Here is a 23,277-nt window from a genome sequence, read left to right on the forward strand (position 1 = left end):
TCTGGGGTGCGAGAGACAGGATGATGTTGCCAGGAGGACAGAGGCAGCCTTAATAGAACACAAAGGTGGGAAGGGTATACAAGTTTCAAGAGAATGAAAGAAGCACCTAGAGGTGCTGGCCAAATAGGAACAAAGCATGAGGAAGGCACAGTGGCAGCTGGCACCTAAGGCTGGGGAGGGATACTGAGGTCTGCATGTTCCCCTGGGAGGGGCAGGTGAGAGGACCGGGGAGAACAGGGACAGGGATGCAACCCAGGAAGCTAGCAGCCACTGGGTAAAGCCCAACAAGTGCCAGGAGGGGATGAGAGACCCGGGAGAATCCCTCAGTACAGGAGAGGGTGATGTTAATCAGCAAGCACAGAGAAGAGACCAGAGGCTGTGGCAAGGAGCATGCTTCTGGGTCCTGTAAATAGCAGTGGGTGCCTAGGAGGGCAGTGCTTTCTCCTAATGACACCAGTGAGTAGCCTAGACACCCTCAAGGGGAGGCAACACGGAATGTCTCAGACCTGCTGCATCACAGCCTGTACCACTGTGGCAGGCTACCACCCCCCCCCCACCCCCCTACCCTCATCTCAGGACAAAACTGAATCCATCACCCTCAATTCCGCTTCCCACTAGGGATCCTCTGCTGGAGGATCTGCCACCTGCTGCCCGCCTGGGCTTCCGGCTCTCCCTCCACTTCTCTCTCATTCCTCCCACGACCTCTGGACTGTAGCTCTCAGGGGACAGAGGCCTCGACTGTCTCCACACTGCTGCCTGCCTCACAGGGCCTGGCACAGCGCCTGGTACACATCTGCCACAGGGATGAATGACTCCACGGGCCCCAAGTCCAGCCCCACCTGCTCACACACTGCCCCCCCCCCACCTCTGTGTTCCTCTCCATACCCCAACCAAGCCTCCAGATACTCCTACAGAATATAAAACACGACCTGTCAATACTGTGGTTTAGAAATAATGGCTCGGCAGAGTGGAAAGATGGCTGCTCTCCCCCTTTTTCGGTCACCTCACAGAATGTCCATTTTCTCTGGAAATAGGAATGGCAACCCTCGAGACACCACAAGACAGTGGACAGGAACAGGCTGTGAGAATGGAGGTGAAAGCTTTTCCTTCTGGTAGTTTCCATGTTTGCCCACATGCTTAGCGGGCCTGTGGCCCCTTGCCACCATACCCCCAACCCAGAAGAAGAGTAAAACAGGACCAGGCAGACGGGGGCATGAGGTGGGAGAGGATTTGGGAGTCAATTTCACACTACATTGAACAGGCAAAAACAAACAGCAATCTGCAAACCATGTCATTTTTTTTTTTAATTCTTAATGATTAAAGTATGCTACCAAATGTCAAAACACACAAGGCAAAAAGAAATTAGAGTTGCTATTTTCCTTTTGGTTTTATCTCCATTAGCCAAACGCTTTTGTTCAAACAATGTTTACATTGCCATTGTCCTACTTTGTTTAGAAAAATAATAAAAAGGGAGTGTTTCCAGCATGGAGGGCTGAGGGTGGACACAAATCTGCCCAGTTTCTCCTGGGCCCAGAAAACACCCCAGCTGAGAAATTTGTTGCGCCAGAGGCTGAGGAAGAACTGTTTACTTGCCTTGGAGTATTCACTGGCCACGTCAATACCAACCTCCTCCTCCTTCGGCCACCCTGGGGATAACCAGGCCATGAGAACAGGGCAGTCCTTCAGCACATTTATGCCTCACAAGGAAACCGTGAACCAGAGGCCTGGGGACGGCCTGGGGATGGCCAGGGGATAGCCAGTGGGTGACAGCAGGCTCAGCTGCAACTCAACTTACTCAGTGCCTCCTAGGTCCCAGAATTCTGCAGGGGAGGCATTTTACAGGTGAGAAATGAGAGGGTGAGTGACATGGAGCATGAGCTGGGGTGAGGTCTGCATTCCCTCCATGAAGCCACACCACTTCCTGTGAAAACTCAGATGAGCCCAGCCCTAAAGCAGGGCTGATTTGTTACTCCGGTGAGGCTCTCTCTCTCCTCTCTCATACTATCACACCATCACCAGGTGCTCACTCCTAAGCTGCTCCTGGGACGATCTGAGGCCTTCTCACCAACCAGCTTTCAAGGCCAACCCATTTCATTCGGGTAATTTCTTTTTTTTTTTTTTTAAGATTTTATTTATTTATTCATGAGAGACATAGAGAGAGGCAGAGACACAGGCAGAGGGAGAAGTAGGCTCCCTGTAGGGAGCCTGACATGGGACTCGATCCCAGGACCCCAGGGATCATGACCTGAGTCAAAGGCAGACACTCAACCACTGAGCCATCCAGGCATCCCTCATTCCAGGTAATTTCTACCCCAGAGCTCCTACCTAATGAACACTTCCTGGCCTGACCTATCCACACAGAACCGCTGTCCTGGGTCCCACGAATACCCACTGCTCTTCTCCGTAATAATGAGTTCTACTCGCCAAGTATTTCTAGTTCAAGTCCTTCTGCATTTCCCCACCCCAAAGTCAGTCATGGCAGGGGCCATAAAATGTGCTAGAAGTAACGGGTGGCATTTTTCTGTCAAACAGTTTGAAAGCCAGTGTGTGATTCTCCAAACTCCCTTCCCAAGGTGGTGGTGACAGTGGAGGCCTGAGGCCAAGATGGAGCCTCCTATTTACCCAAACGGAGAACATGTCCATGCACAGACCTGTGCACTGATGTTCACAGCAGCATTGCTTCTAACAGCCAAAAAGTGGAAGCAGCTTTGTCCATCAACACATGAACGGGTAAACAAAATGTGGTATAGCCATAAAATGGAATATTACTCAGCCTTAAAAAGGAATGGAGCACAGATCCGTGCTATAACACAACGAATTTTGAAAATACACTGAATGAAAGGAGCCAGCCAAAAAAGGCTGCATACTGCATAATTCCATTTATAGGAAATGTCCAGAACAGGCAAACCCACAGATACAGAAAGTAGACTGACAGTTGCCAGAGGCTGATGGGGGCAGTGAGGGGGTGGGGGGTGACTGCTTAATGGGTATGAGGTGTTTGAAGAGTGAAATGTTGTAAAATAAGAGTATGCTGATGGTTGCATAACTCTGAATATACTAAAAACTACTGAGCAGTATATTTCAAACGAGTGAACTTTATTGCATGGTGTATAAATTACGTATCAATAAAGCCATTAACAACAACCAAAAAAACCCAAACAAGGTGCCTCCGTCAGCCAGGACCCATGAATAACTACCATGACCACACACACTGGACATGTAGCAGGACAAGAAATAAAGTTTGCTGTGTCAGGCCACAGAAACGTAAGGGGCTGGTTGTTTTCACAGCATCACGTGGCCCATCCCCATATAGACTCAAAAAGCATCCGCACTATTGTATGTTCATGTTGAAAGCATGTCTGTGGTCAATTCACTTAAACTCCTGGAAGGAAGCCAAGTTTGTAGTTCATCCCAATAGATATCAGACTCTGTCCCAAGGCCACAGTCTGAATCTTTAAACATAGGAGATGGGGGTGGGAGGGAAGTACTTAAAGAATCTGGCCAGATAGATATAATTCCTGGCCTGAGAAATTTTTCTTTTTTTTTTTTTTCTGAGAAATTTTTCCAACTCGTAATGCAACGAAGTAATCTTCCAAAAATATAAAGAGCTCACAGAAACTGAGAAACAACCAATAACCCAAGAAAAAAAAAAAACGGGAAAAAAACTGTCCACACAAAAATACAAATGGTCCTTAAACATATGACATGATTGGCTCACACTTCAGAAAAATGCAAATTAAAACTACACTGAGGACTAGGCAGGCTGAAGCAGTTGGGTTCTTTTATATCAAAATAGCACAACACCAAAAAGGAAGTTGAGAGAACCCCACTCTTTACTACCCAAGCCACACATGAGCCTTCCTGACACCTTGTAACTGTGTGCCTGGCACCAAGTGGAAAATAAACTCCAAGCAGCCAGTAAAACAAAACAAAAACAACTACATTGAGATACTTTTTTACACCTGTCAGGTTGGCAAAAATCCAAACATCTGACTCCACCTTCCCTTGGTGAAGCTGTGGGGAAACAGGTGTTCATACTTGCTGATGGAAGTACAAAGTACAACAAGCCCCAAAGAGGGCAATATGGCAAAATCTATCAAAGTCACAAATGTGTTTACCTCTGACCCGGCAGTGTCCCCGGGGGATGTGACCCTTAAGTCCATCTGCACGTGTGGGAAAGGACACATGGGTAAGACTACTGGATGCAGGCACATTCTGCTGGAAACCCGAATGCCTTTGGATAGGGAATGGAAGTCAAAACAAAACAAGAGACACAACTTTTGTTCCTCCAAAGAAAGGAGTAACTTCACAATACTACATGGCTGAAAGAGAATGACAATTCTCCAAGCCCTGACACAGAAGTCTCGGGGCAACAGTGGTAGGTAAACGAGCAAGGTGTAGGATATGTGCAGTGTGTTCTTTTCTCCAACAACAACAAAAAAGAGAAATAAGGGTATAAATGTGTTTATTTGTATAAAGAAAGACGAGAAGGTAAATATCCAAACTACTATATCTCAAAGTATACTTTAAATATCTCTTCATTTCAGGCCTATATCAATGTGTTGCTTATTCCAAAAAAGGAGGGGGGGGGGCATCCCTGGTGGCGCAGCAGTTTGGCGCCGCCTGCAGCCTGGGGTGTGATCCTGGAGACCTGGGATCAAGTCCCACATAGGACTCCCTGCATGGAGCCTGCTTATCCCTCTCCCTGTGTCTCTGCCTCTCTCTCTCTCTGTGTCTATGAATAAATAAATAAAATCTTAAAAAAAAAAAGAAAAAAGAAAAAAAGGAAGCCCTTTCTTCATTAAAAAAACAAAAAAAATCAAAGCCCTTGGACAACAGGTCCCAGATGCTGGTGCCAAGAGCAGCACAGGGCTAAGTGTCAACCAGGTCCTCTGTCCTTTGGCCTGTCAATTTGTTAGAGCCCCACCCCCAGCCCCCTGCCTGCCCCACCACAGTTGGAAAGCGACAGGAGAGGCACCAGCAAATAGCCCTGCATTGATCTCTAGCAGGCTCCTCACACCTGGAAGACTGTGAAAGCCCTGGCCCTAACCCTTGGTGGCCTTTTGCAGCCGTCCATCCCCCTTTCCAAACTGCAGTTTCCCCTGCACGGCCCACAGATCCATGTACCCCCAAACCGGAGCAGGCCTCTCTTAGATCACTAGAGGCAAGGCTAAGGGAGTGAAGAACAAGAAGTTATGAACCCGGGGATCCCTGGATGGCTCAGCGGTTTGGTGCCTGCCTTCAGCCCAGGCGTGGTCCTGGAGTCCCAGGATCAAGTCCCACGTCAGGGTCCTTGCATGGAGCCCACTTCTCCCTCTGCCTGTGTCTCTGCCCCCCACCCTCTGTGTGTGTGTATGTGTGTGTCTCATGAATAAATGAATAAAATCTTAAAAAAAAAAAAAAAAAAGAAGAAGAAGAAGAAGAAGAAGCTATGAGCCCCCACTCGTGCAGCAAGTGTGTCCTCAGCACCTGATACCAGCCGGGCAGCAGCAGAGCACTGGGGGATGCAGATCCATCAGACTCTACCCCCATCTGTAAAGAGCTCACACGACAGCCCTTAGGGAGCAGGGAAACACAGAGAGCGGATACCCTACAATAGAAGCCCAAAGGGTACAGGCCAAGCATGGCCCGGAGTGGTCAAGGGGGTGGTCAAGGTGGGCAAGTGGCAGGCAGAGCACATTCCAACCAAAATGAATGGCTCTGCACACAGCTTGGCAAGTGGAGAGAAGAGAGCAGTAAGAGGTGAGGCTAGAAAACAGCATGCGGGCCAAATGGGGATGTGCCCGGGTTGACAGAGATAAGGAAAGTAGACTTATTCTGCAGGCCCTCCAGGGTGAGGGGAGTCTGGACCTCAGGACCCATCAGAGAACACAAGCTCTCCCACAGGCAGCCTGGGCCTTTCACCTAGAGCACGGCCCTCCTCCCAACCCTCCTCCCCACCTGCGGCCCAGCCAGCTCTGTCCACTAACAGGGAAAGCAGAAAGAGGAAAACCAAAGCTGCAAGCAAGGGACAGGCTTTGGCCCTCAGAGGGATGATATTCATTTGTCTGGAAATTTCCCTCTGAAGTGACTCAGCACTCAAAAGATGCCAAATCAACGAGAGTAGTGCACCCTCTGGTCTTCAACAAAACAGCAGCAAAGCCGGTATTTCCACACCGCCTACCGGAAGGAGAGCAACCTTAGGCTGACCAATTTAAATTATATTTCCATGAGCCTCACAGGGCAGTGTTTTTAGAAGTCTCATTTCTGAGAGCTCAATTCAGAAGCCAGTAGATTACAGAATGAGTTGTTTCTCTTAAAAAACACAGTATGTTTCCTTTTTCCAAGGTTTAAATGGATTTCCTCCTTCTTCCAAATTGAAAAAAAAAAAAAAAAAAAAGCCAAAACCCTCTGTAATAGCTTTTAAATTTCTATCAAAAAGATTTCTTACGTACCCACCAGTTGGTAGTGTGATGTAGCACACAAATGCAAACCTCAAAGTGACAAGTCTGTACTAAGCCATCCACCGCCACCACCAGGCCCTGGGCTGGATGTGACGTGCAGCGGAGCCTGCTCTCCTCCAGGGATATGCAGGTCTTGAGGGGAAGCTGACATCTATTCACTAGAGTTGGCTCAGTAACCAGCCAGGGGTGCGTCAAGGACCTTCCACCAACTTGGGAGATCTGTTCACAGGGACTCACAAATAACCCCTTTGCCTGTCCCCCATGTGGTGCCAAGGCCAAGGGCCCCAGGAGGAAATGACCCGACATCGACATGTCATGGGTCTCCCTGAAGTGAGTCAGTTGACCCACGACCTAGAATAGACCAGCTCTCTGGGTTGGATCAGAGGGAGCTGGTGAGCCTCAGACAAACACATTTCCTAAGGAATTGGCCTGTTTCCTCTTCTGGGGACTTCTGAAAAGAGAGGCAATCAATTGTGTGGAAAGAACAGGCCAACACTCACATCACCATCTCATTATCAGTTCAGCGTCACCAAAGGGGAAAGATACATTCAGAGAACAAAATACTTGCCAGCCTGACTGTTGCTCTTATCTAAGGATGGAAGACAGCATCTGGGAGTCAAGGAGGTCTTAGGAATCACTTAGTCCTACCCTCTCATTTATATCACAGATGGGGAAACTGTGGCCCAGAGACCATTAAGTGACTTTGTCCAAGGGGCAAGTCTGTCCCTCTCTGGAAGTCTCTGAAGTGCATGCAGTGCTACTGGTGTCTGGTTCTACCATCCAGCTCTGAAGTCATCCTCCCCACTGACCGCTTCCCCCTCCACACTTCCCCAGCTCAGCACCAGCACCAACTGCCTCCCCCTCCCTTACCCACATTTAACTGGTTAATAAGCCTTATAAATCCAGCGGAGAGTTCCCTAGTGGCCTCCCAGAGCCTCTGGGAACTGCACACCCTGCAAGAGAGGAGGGGACAAATCACAGGAAGTGCTTCCCACTGTGGCCATTCAAGGGTGAGCTCTGCACCATCCTGGTGATGGCCACACAAACCATAAAGACCCCCGGGGTACTAAACAAACAAACAACTTGGGGAAAACCAAACTACTATCAGTGACTATAGTGACAAGGCTAGAGGTCAAGTTCGAGTTTGGTCCTTCCTACTTCCAAATTTTCTTTGATGACCATTAAAACAGTCACCCTAAACATTCTCCGAGACTTAGGACAAAAAAGAAAATCAGCCTGGAAATACTACATTGCAGACAGTCTATTCTGGTAAAGGAGATGGAAACACAATCAGAATTAGGCATAACCTAGGTCCCAGGCATGGGGCATGGGTCTAGAGCGGCCCAAAAGACCTGGTTACGAAGCCATCCTCCGACTAGGCAGGCCTGAGATCTGCAAAGCAAAATCCCAGTCCGCTCCTCTCCAACCCTAGTACAGGAGTTAAGACTTCTGTGGTTCTGGCCACAGAGAAGAGTGCCTCAGAGCTTTCCCACTGGTTCCATTGGCAGGAAAACCATCGGAAGCTACATAATCCTTTTTTACTCAGCTTCTAGGAGCTTACACCACCATACTTTGGGGTAGGCTGTCCTCCCAGACTCCACCCTTTCTATTTATCCTTGCCTTGTTTGCTAAACAAATATGAAATGGCCTAAAGCAGCGGGTTCCCAACCCTAGCCACACATGTGAAATCTCTGGGGAGCTTTGGAAACATACCCAGGCTCAAGCCCCTCCCAGAATAATTAAAACAGAAGGTGGTGGGGCATAAGCATTGGCATTTTATTTATTTTTATTTTTAAAGATTTTATTTATTTATGCATGAGAGACACAGAGAAAGGGAGGCAGAGACCCAGGCAGAGGGAGAAGCAGGCCCCATGCTGGGAGCCCAATGCGGGACTCGATCCCGGGACTCCAGGACTACGCCTGGGCCAAAGGCAGGCACCAAACCGCTGAGCCATCCAGGGATCCCAGCATTGGCATTAAAAAAAAAGAAACTCCCTGGGTGATTCTGATAAAGTCAAGTGAGCCAAGCAGAGAATCACTGGCTTAGAGAAACCCAGATCACAATGAAAAATAAGTAAACAAAGAAATCCAGGCAATAGAGAAAGAGAAGGGGGGGGCAGGTGAGAACCCCCAAGTGCAGGCCACCCCAGAGCTAGCATGAGCTGAGCTTCTTGATGGCCAAAGCAAAGAGGATTCACACTGTCCGCGAGATAGAAATGAAGCAGATTCACAGAATTTCTCCTTGTCCTGGGACCTGAGATGAATGCCTCCCTCCCACACTCTGAAAGAGGACACACAGCATGATGCAATGAGAGCATCTGCCATGTCTCACCCCACAGGGCAGCTCCTGCGAAGGGTACCCCCCCCCCCAGTCAGCAACGGACTGACCCACAGGGCTGTCTACTAACTCCTTGCTAGAAACAAAAGCCTCATAGGAATCAATGTCTCATATAAAACATGTTACCAGATCTACTTTGTTTTCCTGATAACAAGGTACCTAAACTGTTACCCTGAACTCCAGCACCTTGTCATGACAATGCAAGGGCACAGGCTCCATTTACTGAGGTACAGAAATAAAGGAAGTGACTCATGAAAACACGGAGAGCTCTGAGTCTGTCCCCATAACTCAGGAGGGGGCAAAGTCAAGCATTGCCCTCAATGTCAATGCTGAGAAAGGTCACTGCCCACCCTCATACCCACAGCTGTGATCTCTCAGGTCTAAGAAGAGCAGGTCCCCCCCATTTTACAGCCTGGTAACCAGGCCTCACAGCCACCAAAACCAAACAGTAACAGAAGAGGCCCTTGAGTCCCTTACGTCTAATGTACTTTTCTGTTACATATGATGTGCTTCAGTAAAAAGTTCTTTTTAAATGTGTTAAAAATCAACAGAGTCAGGAAGTAACCACCTTCTATCCCCTTATTTATGACATTTTCTTTTTGATTCATGCATATCACATCACCATATCTCAAAGTAAGCACTGACGAGTTACAATGGTATCTCACAATCGCCAAGGTGGAAACAATCCAAATGTCCATTAACAGATGAACAGATCTACAAATTCTGGTCTATCCACACAATGAAATGTTATTTAGCCATAAAAAGGAATGACACATGTGATCCCATGGTTGAACAGGGAAAACATGATGCTAAGTGAAAGAAGCCAGACACAGAGGGTCACATTCGTATGATACCAAGCACATGAAATGCCCAGCACAGGTAAAACCCAAGGACAGAGAGCAGAGCAGTCCTTTTGGGAGATTGGGGGGCAGGAGGAATAGGGAGCAACTACTTAATGGGCAAAGGCTGCCTTCTAGGGTGATGAAGAAAGTGCAACTATGCTGTGGTGATGATTGTGCAACAGTGTAAATATACTTAATGCCACTGAATTCTTAATACTTTGAAATGGTTACCACAATAAACTTTGTATTACATGTATTTTATAATAAAAAATTAATATAGCAAAATTCTCATTGTTTTGGGGCGCCTGGGTGGCTCAATCAGTCAAGCATCCAACCCTTGATTTTGGCTTAGGTCATGTTCTCAGGGTCATGGGATCAAACCCACCTTGCGCTCCATGCTCAGCACTGAGTCTGGCTTGGGATTCTCTCACTCCCTCTCTCTGCCCACTACCCTTGCGCTGTGCATGCCCGTTGGCTCACTCACTCAAAATAATTAATCAGGTAATTAATTAATATTTTTTAAAAATCTGTTTTGCCCTAATAAAAGTGCTAATAAAATTCAACTCATTAAGATTTTATATAAAGATGATCATTATTCCATACGGGCAGAAAGTCAGTTTCAATCCCAGAGCATTCAAAAACCAAAATTAGGATGGCTGATCAATCTTATCTTAAAAACAAGTTTCCAAAGAGTCCATATCCGCTAGTGATGCATATTGAAGCACTTGTCCATGAAGTAAGTCTGGAATTTGCTTTGAAATAATCGAAGAGGAAGGAGGGGGAGATTCCTAGATTAAAACTGCTGAAGCTCAGTGATGGGAGTTCACTGAACTATTCCATATTTATATGACTGAAATTCTCCATAATGAAAAGTTTTGCTTTGTTTTCAAGCAATTCCCGAATCTTTAATATTCTGGATAACAACTCTGCATAGGTAAAAGAACTAGATGCCCTTAAGCTGTCAATTTCTGGTGGCTCTACCTTGTGCCCCACAGTTTAGGGTCACCAGGAAGGCCTGTCCACAAAAGGCCACACAAAGGGCTCCCCAGAAAAGAACCAGAGCCCCAGTTCAGACTGCCAGGCAGCAGCACATGGAGTCATCCGACCTAGTCCTTCACATTGCAAACCAATACATTATCTAGGCCTCCAAGATGCCTGCTCAAAACTCAGCTATCAGCTAGGGCCTGGAAACAAGGAAATCTTTCACTGAAATGCCTTTAACAGAGCTATGGAACCCCCACTACTGGAGACAGAGCTTCCCTCCCAGCCTCAAGGAAGCAGAATGCTGCCAGGCTCTCCCTAAATGCAGCAGGAGGTTAAAATTACAAGCCTACCCACTTGTTTTTCCTCCTTCCTCTTCAAGAACTAGATGAGGGGTGGGAGGCAAGGCAGGTATCGTTCCCTCCCCCCTGTTGCATTCCCAGTATCTAGGAAAGTGCATGGCCAGTAGTGGATGCTCTGCTAAATGTGTGTTGTGTGATCATTATTTGTGTTCTAAAGGTACATTATCAAGACTTGCTTCTCCCAAATGCCAATGCAAGATACCAATGGAAGGCACCAGAATGTACTGGTGTTGGGTGCTAGAAAAAGAGAAGACAGGAGACAAGGAGTTATGGTACAAACATTACCACCTAAAATAGCATCAGAGATGCTCTGGAGTATAGAGCCCTGGGTCAGAGAGAGGGGGGCATGGAGTGGAGGTGTGGGTGTGTGCCAGGCAGAGGAGAGTGCAAGATGAGCATCTAAAGCAGGGAGGGCAAGCACAAGGGCAAGGAGGAGGGCATGGAACAGGAAGGCTGGCAAGCTCCACCACTCTGAAACCGATGCTGCCGCAACTAACTCCATATAGGACCCTGGTCTCCAGAGCAGGGCCTGGGCAATGGAAGGGAAACAAGGAGGCATCACGGGAGGGGTGGGGGCTGTAGAGAACTGGCACACGAAACCCCATCCAGAGATGGCGCCAACGTTGGCGCTGGCCCACTGTTGCCAGGCAACAGTGCAGTCCCCTGGCTGCCAAGTGTTCTGATTTGTCAATGAAGCTCCAAGTCTGGATTGCTATGTAAGATCTCCTGATTTTCATGTTGGCAACTGTGGGACACAGAATAATGCCTTCCAAAGATGTCCACATCCTAATCCCAGTTACATGGCAAAGGGGAATTAAAGTGTCAGATGGGAACATGGTTTCTGACCAGCTGACCTCAAAATAGGGAGAGGTGCCTGGATTATCCAGTGGGCCCAATGTAATGGCAAGAATCCTTAAAGTGGAATTGGGAGGCAGAAAAGTCAGTCAGAGAGAGCCAGTATGAGGACATGACTAGCTATGACTGGCTTTGAAGACAAGAGGGGCCACAATTCAAGGAACATGAATAGCCTCCAGAAGCTGGAAAAGGCATGGAAACAGATCTTCTCCTAAGGCCTCTGAGAAGGAACACAGTCCTTGCTACACCATGACTTTATCCCCCTGAGATCTGTGTTAGAATTCTAACCTACAGGACTGTTATTTTAAGCCACCGCATTTGTGGTAATTTGTTACAGCAGCCACAGGAAACTAATACAGCAATCAACTTTAATTTTTTAAAAAAGGACAGTACAGCCCAAACAAAACATGTCTGTGGGCTGAATGGGGCCCGTGGACCACTTTAGTCTTCTCCATGGAGCGCTGAGGGTTGGGCCATCTCCTGGCTACTCAACACAGAGGCTGGCACACAAACTCTGATATGCATCCCAGGGTTTACTAGGTCCCTTACCTTCACAACCCAGTCAGAAAGTTCTCCAGGGATTTCTGGAAAAACAGCTGCTTGGGCCATCTAGCTGACTCAGTGGGTAGAGCATACAACTCTTGCTCTCGGGATCATGAGTTCAAGCCCCACCTAAGGGTAAAGCTTACTTAACAAAACAAAAACAAAAAAAAAACAAAACAAAAAAAGCTGTTTGAGTGTAAGTAGCTCCACTCCCAAAGGACCTGTTAGCCACAGCACCACAGACCTTGCCCTAGGATCTGAGAAACTGGCCTACAGTAGAGGGTAGAAGTAGTGAGAACCCTTCTCAGGACCACCCTCTCCTGCAAAAGCAAAGAAGGGAGGGCTTTTTAGCTCCCTGGGGAAGCCTCCAGGCCCTCCCTCCCAGCCACCTACAGGGCACTCTCTTGCTCACAGTGACTCCCCAGCAATGAGATCACTTTGGGTACTTTTTTTTTTCAAACAGCAGAGGAAACACTTTTCAAAGGAGCTCTTTTTAGTTTCCCACGTTCAGAGCAGAACGGAGCTGCTCTGATCAGAAGCAAAGTGGAGGACCCAGAGCACTGCCCACTCACCACCAAAAGATTGTGTGAAAGCCACATCCCAACTCAGAGTGAGCTAAGCACTCTGCCTGTTCTACAGCATATCCAGCCCCCCCTCTTCCACACCCTCCTTGCTTAGCTGGAGCTTGACCCTGACCCTGTTCTCTGGCCTGAAGGCCTCTCATCTGTGTCCCCCAGAACTCCCACTTTTCCTTTAAGACTCTACTTACCTATCATCTCCTCTGAAGTCTTCTCTGACCTCCAGATTCACTCTCAGTATCTGATACCACTTTTTAAACTTCTCCCTCCCAGGGCTGCCATACATTTCCCACTGTCAGGAGCCACTCTCTGCAGACCATGAGCTACTTGAAGGCAGGAACTTATATTGCATCATTCATGCATTCACAAACTATAGGGCATAATAGCTGTGTGCTCAATAAACACTAAGGTTTGAATGAATTGGACTATAAACTAATACTAATTTTTTTCTGAAAATATCATAAATTATGATATTGTGATATGCATTAAACGCACCGGGTAAAACCACCCTTCTGATCTTCGACTAATAAAGTGAATTTACCTTAATTAGGTACTCTAAGTCACAACTATCTTTAATATAATTACTTTGGGGGTGCCTGGGTGGCACAGTCGCTTGTATCAAGCATCTGCCTTCAGCTCAGGTCATGATCCCAGGGTCCTGCAATACAGCCCTGCATCAAGTTCCCTGATCAATGGGGAGCCTGCTTCTCCCTCTCCCTGCTGCTTCTTCTGCTTGTGTGCTCTGTCAAATAAAATCTTTAAAAAAAAAATTACTTTGAAGAAATGCAGTTTTAAGTTTTGTAAGTAGTGTTTGCTGCAGTCTTTACGATTAGAGGGGGAAGGAGGACTCTGGCTCACAGGCTTTAAGGACTAGATAAGAACCCACTGTGCCTGCTCCATAGACCTGGCTGAAAATCAGGCAGAAGGAGGGTTACCAAACAGGTGGGGCACAATCTTTTCTCCTGGTCTACACTTTTGGCTAAACCAGCCCCCTCTGACCAAGGAGCTCAAAGACAAACTCCAGCAGCCCAGGTGGCCATCTCTCCCTGGCACGATGCCACTTTATCAGCGCCCCTTCCATCTTTCCTCGAGCTGGTCCTCAGTTACTCTACAGTAGCTCGGGGCCCAACGCCCTGCATCTCATTTCTGCAAAGGCTTCTGGCTCTCTTCTTGCTCCAATTTTCTCCCACCTTCTACTCCCTGACACTCCCAGAGGCTCCCCTGAGCACACAGTTCATCTTGTCAGCCCACACAAACCATGAAAATCATCTGGAGCACTTCTAAAAAACCTACTGGCTCTCCCTCCATGGTCTCGGGTGGGGCCCTATCATAGGCATTTTTAAAAAGCTTTCCAGGCCATGTGACCTGCAGGTGCAGCCAAGGATAAAAACTGCAGGCTCTCAGGCTGTCACATCCACACTTTCCAGCCAGCACCCAGGCCCCCAGGGCACCTGCCCCTCCCCAAACAGAACCAGACTCCAGGACCTCCCTTTGTACTGACATGTACCCATACCCTTGTGCTGTCTCTGGAACTGTGACCTATCCAGTCTCATCAACCAGCCTGGTCAGGCCCTGCCACAGAGCCTCTCCCCAAACACTTGAGCTCCCTACTGCCAACACCACCAAATCTCAAGGCCGCTGCCTCCTTCTTCAGAGCCAGTGGCCACCCTGCCACCTTAGTTCTCACTGTTCCCAGCAGGCATTCACCGAGCAGAACTGCTTCTGTGTAGGTGGGGTACACACTCCCCTACATACACGCAGGCACCTGCCCAAACCCACCCCAATCTTTGCTCCCTGCTGTTTCCTCAATCTGAAATGCCTTCCCATCTGTCTCCTGTATCACACTGTTCCCTGTCCTTTGAGGTCCACTTCAAATCCTACCTTCTCCCTGACATCTTTGACTCTTTCAGATTTTCCTCCATTCTTGACGTCCTGACAAAGAATCAAAAGCACAGCTCAGCAAACCATCAGCTTCTAATTGTCTCACAAATGTTAATTTTGTCTTCTTGACCAGTGGCAAGAAACATGGCATTTTATTTACACCCATCATTTTTACTAGAGACCACATGTTGCATATTTTCCAGGCCCACATCGACCTCAAATATTCTGCTCTAATATCATGAAATTGTCCTTGATTTGATGCCCATACTTCTACATGAACTGGACTGCCTCTCATAAAGTGGCATAAAAATTATTCCCGTCATATATTTCCTAATTTTTTTGGGCCCAAAGTACAGTCACCATACCCCAGGACAGCAACAGATATCAAACAGGCATTCATGGAGAGGCTGCTTTCAAGTAAAAATGTGACTTTTCAGGCTGTCAGGATTCCTCTCCAGCTATGACTTTTTTGGGGGAGGAGGGAGGAGGGAGGAGAGAAGGAAAGGGGGCGGACTTTGAATAGCCAACTTCTAAATCTCATGATTTATTCACCACAGCCTTAAAGAGTTTACCAAACAACAAATTTGAGTCCAAACCTCCAGGGCCTCCCAAGAGTGCAGGGCAGGTACTGACACATAGCTGTTTACCATTCCTTGGCTTGGGAGCTGCAGGCAATTTTCAAACCTTGGGAAAGTGATCACACCCCAACCTCCACATACACTGTTAAGACCAGAAAAATCATCCATTTACTGTAAGTCATATGTTAACTGCCTGCTGAGGAAGGAGACACTTTATATTTTTATTTATACAACTTTTTAAGACTATCAAGTTCTTCTGTATGAATTTGATCACATTTTAACAACAGCATTAACCAGATTTTTTTTTTTATAGTCCTTAATTCCCATGTGTCATGTTTACAGAGCCAATGCACAGAGCCTCAGGATTACAGAGTTAAAAAGAAATGAGCCCTTTCCTCAGAGCAATTTGGGCAATTATTTTAACACAGTTTTGCAAACACAAAAACCCTTACCAGCCCACACAGACTTCCTCCCAGCCAGCTGGGGTCTTCCCATGTCCCTGTTGTATGCAACCAGGCAGATTGAGGTCTCTGAATGTACTTCCATGGCCCTGGACTGGGAGGTGAGGCACTGTCACAGAAATAGCTTCATGAGGTTCCCAAACCAGATAGGTATGGGACTGGGTGGGTGCCTGTGAACAAGCCTAGCCCCTCTGAGCTAGTCTGTTCATCTGTGAAATGTGTACCTCCCAGGGTTCCTCTGAGGGTACGCAAGGCAATGAATGGGAGCACCTGGCACAGCTGCAGAGTGAGGTAGTGGAAATAATGCGGTTTTGAATCTGACACAGGTGGCAGCAAATGCCAGCTGGGGTACTTACTGGCTACATGGCCTGAGACAGGTTGCTGAACCCCTCAGAGCCTTAGTTTTTGCATATGCAAATAGGGAAATAATGACTTTGTGGGATTATAATGAAAATTAAATATTGTGCGTAAAAGGAGCAGCATAGGGCCTGGCACACAGAAGACATTCAAAAACTGTCAGGGCTCACACACACAGAGTTTAATTTTGATAGACAAGCTAATAATTACTATTAGTGGAAAATCATTTCCCCCCACAAACTCTAAACATCAAAGAATATTAAATCAATCTGAACCATTGGAGGGAGGAGGACTGACTTCCATTAACACCAGTGGCCAACCCTAATGGCCCCGTGGGAGTCTGCCTGGTGCCCTGCCCTTTCTCAGCTGCATTTCTGAAAAGCCTTGACAGTGAACATCTTGTTTGATGTGTGGGAATGATGAACCAGCTTGTCAAACAGAATCCTAGATGCACTGCCTCTTCGAAGGGCACTGACGTCTTATGTTCCCTTCATCAAGGAAAACGTCCTAACTCACATAGTGATGAAGCCTGTGACAACAGTCCAAGTTCTAATCACTTAAGAACAGAGCAAAAAAAAAAAAAAAAAAGAACAGAGCAAAAACATCTCTGACAAACTAAACTCCCTTCCCAAGTGTCATACCATCATCTTCTGAGCAATTTGGGAGCATTTCAGAGGCAGAGAACCACTGCTGTTTTTGCATGTCCCAGCACAGTCAGGTACTGCTGACACCTGACACCCCCTACTTACTCACTCCACTGGGGCAGGGTCCCCGAATCTGATTCCTGGGCAAGGAGCATCAGTAGCACCCAGAAGCTGCACACTCTCAGACCTCCTGGCTGAAGCTGCACACTCTCAGGCCTCCTCCCAGATCTACCAAAACAGACACTCTAGGGTGGAGCCCCTCAATGTGTCTTGTCTAACAGGACTTCTGGTGATTCCAACACATGCTTGGAGTCTGAGAAACACCAGTCTATTCTGCAAGATGGTTATTATTAGCCCCATTTCAGAGGAGGAAAACAGAGCTCAGTGATTAGAGTGCTCAAATCCGCCCAGCCAGGAAACCAATTTGTACTCGCACCTGATTCCAAAGCTATTTCTCCCATGGCTTTTGTAGCCAAATTGTCTGGACCATTTGGAGCCCTCAGCTACTGAGCCACCAGGATGCGACAATGACATTAGCTTAAGAGGGGTGGGAGTGAGAGGAAGGATGAAGCCTGCACTCAGAAGTGATTAATTATAGATGCTTTTAAATCCACATCATGCATCAGGCCTAGATGGTCAGCCATCCCTCAGGACGGACCTGCTTTTCCCTGCTCCATTTATCAGTGGGGTTGCCATGAGGGGGTGCAGGGAGAGTCCCTTCATTTACAGCCCTCTGTGCACCCACTGCCTATCATTGCTTTGACTAGGAAGAGAATTAAGTTACCTGTTCTGTCTCCAGAGCGCTTGCTTGAAAGTACAGCCTTGACAGGGACAGGAAAGCTCTTCTGTGCCCAGGCACAAAGCCGGTTCCAGTACCTGGGGATGCTGGGAATGAGTCACCAGAAAGAATCCAATGCATGGACACAGAGCATTTTAACAATGTTGCAGATCTGGTTCACAGAAGGCAGGCCCTTTTTTTTTTTTTTTTTAATCTAACCCTAAATCTGGTGTCTATCAGTTCAAGTGGTTCATTAAACTCTTGACTTTCAACCCCCAGTGCTTTCACAGATCCTAGGTTAGGAAAAAGAAATCTCATTCACAATTCCCAATCTTCTACATAGACTTGGTGGTGATTTTAAAGATTGCAAGTTTATCCTGTAATTTAAATTAGTTCACTTAAATGAATTCACACTGTGGGGCTTTCTTTATACAGAAGCTGGTGGAGTAGGAAGCCAGGTTTGGGAATCACACAGACCTTGGTTTGACTTCTGGCTGTGCCAGTTCCTCACAGATTACTTATCCTCTTTGGGCCTCCATTTTTCCACTCACACACAGATGGGAGGTAATCCCATGTTATAGGTTTGTTTGTTGTTCCCTTTGGTTCTGGTTTTTTTTTTTCCTTCCTAAGTAGGCTTCAGGCCCAGTGTGGGGGCCCAACGCAGGGATCAAACACAACCCTGAGATCAAGATCTAAGCTGAGATCAAAAGGAGAGGACCCCTTAACAGACTGAGCTACCCAGGAACCCCTGTTTTTGTTTTTGTTTTGTTTTCCTGTTATATGTTGATGTGAAGACAAAATGAAATTACATTAAAAAAATAATAATAAAGACCCTGCCACAACTTTGCATTTCAAGACATAAAAAACTTAACCACATGACAGGAAAGTAGATCTAATCAAAAAGTCCACAGATGGGTTACACTGAATGCATGTACTCGCTTAAGGGCCCCTACACTTATTTCACTCTTTTGTTTTTCTAAGTTTCTATTTTTAGGCACCTCAAACAAGCTAAATCAGACCAAAGAAAATTCCATTGACAAAGTTATCAGAAGGTCTGTCAATTTTCAAAAACTCAACAGATGCACATAAACAGTCATTTCATAATGCAGCCGACAAAAACAAAATGTGCTCTCTCCCACCCTCGGCAATCTTAGTTACAACACCCCATGGAACTCGGTCCATGTCAACTTGTGGTAGGGCTTTCAACAAGTCTCCATTTCTGTGAGACTTGCTTTCTCAAATGAAGCAGCAGGCACAATAATATTTTGGAATCCAACAGACCTGTTGGAATCCCAGCCCCATCACTCACTGGCTGAGTGATCTTGAGTACATGACTTAAGCCCCTGGGCCTCAGTTTCCCCCAACTGCAGAAAGGGGGTAATATGCATGTGGCTGATGACACACCCATGTGTCATGTAACATGACATCCCATACGACACAGGACTGCTGGACCAACAGTGGTGGTCTTTGCAAGAGCAAAACATAACAGTGGAGCGTGTAGTAGAAGATGAATAAAAGTTTGTTCCTCTGCCCCAGGACTGCTTATTCACATCCCAGACCCCATGTCAGAGACTGAGGTGGGTGCTGGAGAAGTAAACAAAGACTAGCCTCAAAGATGTCACTGTGCCACAAGAGCCCCAGATACAGACAAGGTGATTAAGCACTCTAAAAGATTGCTTGGGGTGTGGCAAGGCTTGGAGAGAAGAGTTAGAGAGGAACTCTGCTGAAATTGGCTGCCAAAGGCTTGACAGAATAGGTCTGTTTAAACGGAACACACGAACAGAAAGTCTGGCAGACAAATGGGGGGGCTGGGGAGTAGATCTACAAAATTCCTTCTCTCCCCAACCTCAAGTTCCCCCAATGCAAGCCCTTTTATTTCTGCAAGGCTCGGGGTCACCAGGTACTCCTGCCATCAAGTGACAACCACCACAGTCATCCATGGCCCATCAATTCAACAGGAAGGTTCTGGGGAATAGGAAGAACAAATGCCCGAAAGCTTTACTGCACTTCCCAAGAGTATGAAAAGAGAGCTCCATGCATGAAAATGTCTTGGCACTTTAGCCCACCAAAGACTGGAAGTTTACCCTCAACCTAATGAAATTTTTATTTAAAAAAAAAAAAAAACACTCTTTTAAGTTCAGGGAGAGGCAAGCCACTGAAACAAATCAAAGTCCTAAAAACTCTTCATCTACTTTTTGTAGGATTCTTATCAGAATCCCAACACTTAGGAAAGCCACGCCTTACCATGGAAGACCAGTTACCTAAGAGACATCAACTGTATTTTTCCAAGGGCTTTTTTATGGGATGGGTTATTTTCTTTCCTTTTTAAGATTTTATTTATTTATTTGACAGAGAGAGCACAAGCAGGCAGAGGGAGAGGGAGAAGCAGGCTTCCTGAGGAGCAGCGAAGCACAGGACCCTGGGAGCCCAGGACCCTGAGATCATGACCTGAGCCAAAGGCAGATGCTTAACCTGACTGAGCCACTGAGGCAACCCCAGGATGGGTCATTTTCAAGGCTGCATATACCATGCTAAGTATCATCACTTGAAAGTTTTACATTTCCAAACATGTGCCACCGTGTTTGACAAAACGCACCTTGCTGGGAGACAGTTCTCCACCAAACTCCTCATCTGTCAAACTGGAGGTTCAAGGAGGCAAAAAGCCTCCTTGAGAGATCAATATATCCCACAGGACAATCCAAACTTGCTCCTGCTCCAGGGTCTTGTGGGATACAATTCTGAATCACGTCTGACAATTTGCACTTTACCCAACTCTTTACTAGCCAGTATTTCATTCAATGCTTACAAAAGAAAAGTCCAGTGGTAACATGACCAACCCAATGTTAAAACTAAAGAAACTACTAAGCTTTAAAAATACAAAAGTAACAATACAGACAGATAAAAGTTCAGATCTTGGTAGCTCCCCCAACACCATCACTTACGCCAAATACAATCAACTGGAACAAGAACAAGTCAGAAAAAAAACCAGAGTCCCTTCTGGTTCATTTAAATACAGATGAAAACTTAATTATCAGTGCAAACTCAATCACTGTTGTGCAGGATTCAGTATATGATTTTGCCAGCACCTATCATCTGCTATCTAGAGCTACAAGATGTACATGTTTTCTGCCAAATCTTCATTATCTTACGTAATTGGGAGAGGGGTAATTAAAATTCACCTTTTTCAATCGTTTTAACCTCCTGTTCCAACCTCTCCTTTCACAGGGCTTTTTTTGGGAGAGGCAGAAAAGAAGAACTCATACTTCACATCTTTTCCTGCCCATTATCTTGTGTGAATGTTAAAAATAAGAGGGGGGGGAAGGGGTGTTATCCTGAACACCGCTTTTAAAATTCTAAAATGTGCGAAGAGAGCACCCGGGAGACCAAGCTTCTAGTTCTGGCAGTGACACAGTAGCACTGCATGACCTTGGGCAAATCATTGCATCTCTGGACCCCAATGATGGTCAAGCCCGGTCCTCTCTTAAAGCACAGATTTCAGACGCGTCCCCAGGACAAAACAGGAAGGGACCCCAGGCTGTCGTGCCCCTGGGAGGAGGAATGGGCTTTTCACAGGCCCTGCAGGGGTTTCTGGGGAGGGCAAGGTGCCCCCACTCCCCACCCCAACCCCTCCCCGCAAAGCCACTGGGCCAACTTCAGGTCGCAAACAAAAACCTGTTGGCACGGACTCCTCTAGGAAGGGCCAGCCTCTGCCAACGCGCTCCGCTCTGGGGGAGCCGCCCCACGGGCAGAGAGAGGAAGGGTCTCCTTGAGGAGGCCGGCCCCCACGCACCCATTCACCCACCCGGATCAGCCGAACGGGACCGCCGGGCGGGGTCTCTGGCATCCCACGCGGAACAAAAGGCAGCTGGAGCCAGGCTCTGCCGCCCCCGTCCCCGCTGTGCTGTGGGGGTCGGGGGTGGGGAGGGAGAACCTGGTCCCCGGGGAGGGAAAGGGGCCCCCAGCTCCAGCCCGAAGGAGAGGGGCGACCGGACGCAATCCTGGACAGCGAGGACCCCTCCCCCGATTCCTGGAGGAAACAGGGGCTGGGCTGTGCTCGGGGGCAGCCGGGAGGGAGATCGGGCTCGGCTCGGGAGGAAGGGGGCGCCCGGCCCGACCAGGGGAGGAAAGTGCTCTGGGGAGGAGGGGCGGGGTGGTTCCCGCAGAAAGGTGGAGGATGAGGGCCTGGAGAGGCTCCTGGAGCTGAGCCCCTGACTCCGAGGATGTAAGAGGGAGAGTTCCCCGACAGGGAGATTGGGGGGGGGGGGCTCCCTTGAGGCTGAAAGCGGGATCCAGATGGGGAGGGGGCCATGCTCCAACCCGTGGGGCGGAGCCTGGCTGGAAAGGAAAGGGTCCCACCTGAGCTGGGGACCCAGCCGGGGCAGGCTCTGGGGGGTTGGCCGGAGGGCAGCCGCGCAGGGAGGGCGTCCGCGCCCCGGGGAGGGGAGGGTCCGCGCCCTGGGGCCCCGCTCCCGCCCGCCCGCCCCCCCGCCCCCGAGGCTCGCGGGCCCCGGCTCACCTCCGCTCCTCCGAGCCTGCCCGGGTACGCGGCTGCGGCCGCGGGTGGCACTGGGGAGGCGGGAGCGACCGAAGCCCGCGGAGCCGCCGCAGCTGCCGCTGCCGCTGCCGCCACCGCCGCCGCGTCTAGCTCCGTTTGACACCCACACACCAGCCAACATGGCGGCCGGGAGGGGGCGCGCCGGCTGCGTGCGCGCGCCCGCTGGCCCCGCCCCCCAGCCCGCCGAGGCCCCGCCCCTTCCCAGGCCCCGCCCCCGCGACCTCCCCCCACAGACCCACGACCCCCCTCAGAGCGCCCCGCGTACCCGCGGTGCCTCGCGACCTGCGCCCGAGTCCTTCGAGCGTCTCCCCAAGCCCCACACACACCTCTTGACGACCACCCTCCAACCGCCCACAAACCCTACCAAATACATACCCGAACCCACGCACTCGGCAGCTTTCACTCAGACACCCGGTTCCCCGACAAATCCCCCGCCGCCCCCCGTACCCCATACTCCACTCCATTACCCTCGCCTTGCAATATGCACTTGGAAACATTATTCCAATAGGGGCTCTTCTCCAGAGCTGGAGCCTGGCAGGGGCCAGGGGCTCCTGGGGTGCTGGTCACTTTCGGTGTCTTGAGCTGAGTGCCAGGGTCACGAGTAGTGTTCACTTGTTGAAAATTCACTGATGTACACTATAGATGTGTGCACTTTTGTGTAGGTGTGTTCGTACTTCAAAAAAACTCAAAAATGGTTCTGAGAAGGGATGCATCGGCTTTGCTAGACTGCCAAAGGGATCCATATAGGAAAAATGTAAAGCCCTTGGCTCACCGTTATCCTCATAAGAGGAATTTATGGACTCACCCCTTCACAGGGCCTGACACTCACAAGAGCAACAGGATCCACCCCTTGCATTGGGTTCAACAGGTGCCCATGAGGCTCCTGCAATGTGCCAAGCTCTGTGTGAGGCTCAGAGGGAGATAGAAGACAAAGCTGAAGAGACAGACTTTGGAGAGGTTCCTACCCCAGAAAGGGTGGGATCAGCAGAAACCCCTCACAGCAGAGTCTGGAGTATGCGTCCCAGCTTGCTGGGTTGGCAGCACCATCCCTGTTGCCTGGATCCAAGGAAGCCCTGGTGAC

General features: G+C 48.5%; 1 protein-coding gene across 4 annotated transcripts in view; it reads right to left on the reverse strand.

The window, feature by feature from the left end:
• EPN2 (epsin 2) overlaps nucleotides 1–22,323 on the reverse strand; it is an 83,354-nt gene extending 61,031 nt beyond the window's left edge. For 2 of the 4 annotated variants that reach the window (XM_041770873.1, XM_041770871.1), the window contains exons 1-2: nucleotides 22,158–22,291; nucleotides 17,648–17,739 (exon numbers count right to left, since the gene is read on the reverse strand). Coding sequence is in view for 1 of the 4 variants with exons in the window: in XM_041770874.1 (XP_041626808.1) it covers nucleotides 22,158–22,317 (160 nt within the window). In the remaining 3 variants the exon portion in view is untranslated. Of the gene's footprint in view, nucleotides 1–17,647; nucleotides 17,740–22,157 lie in introns of all 4 variants that reach the window. The other 2 variants (XM_041770874.1, XM_041770872.1) reach the window with 2 other exon arrangements.
• Between the last annotated feature and the right edge of the window lie 954 nt (nucleotides 22,324–23,277).

The sequence above is a fragment of the Vulpes lagopus genome, chromosome 10 (genome assembly GCF_018345385.1).
Source record: "Vulpes lagopus strain Blue_001 chromosome 10, ASM1834538v1, whole genome shotgun sequence".
In the NCBI taxonomy this organism is placed as follows: domain Eukaryota; kingdom Metazoa; phylum Chordata; class Mammalia; order Carnivora; family Canidae; genus Vulpes; species Vulpes lagopus.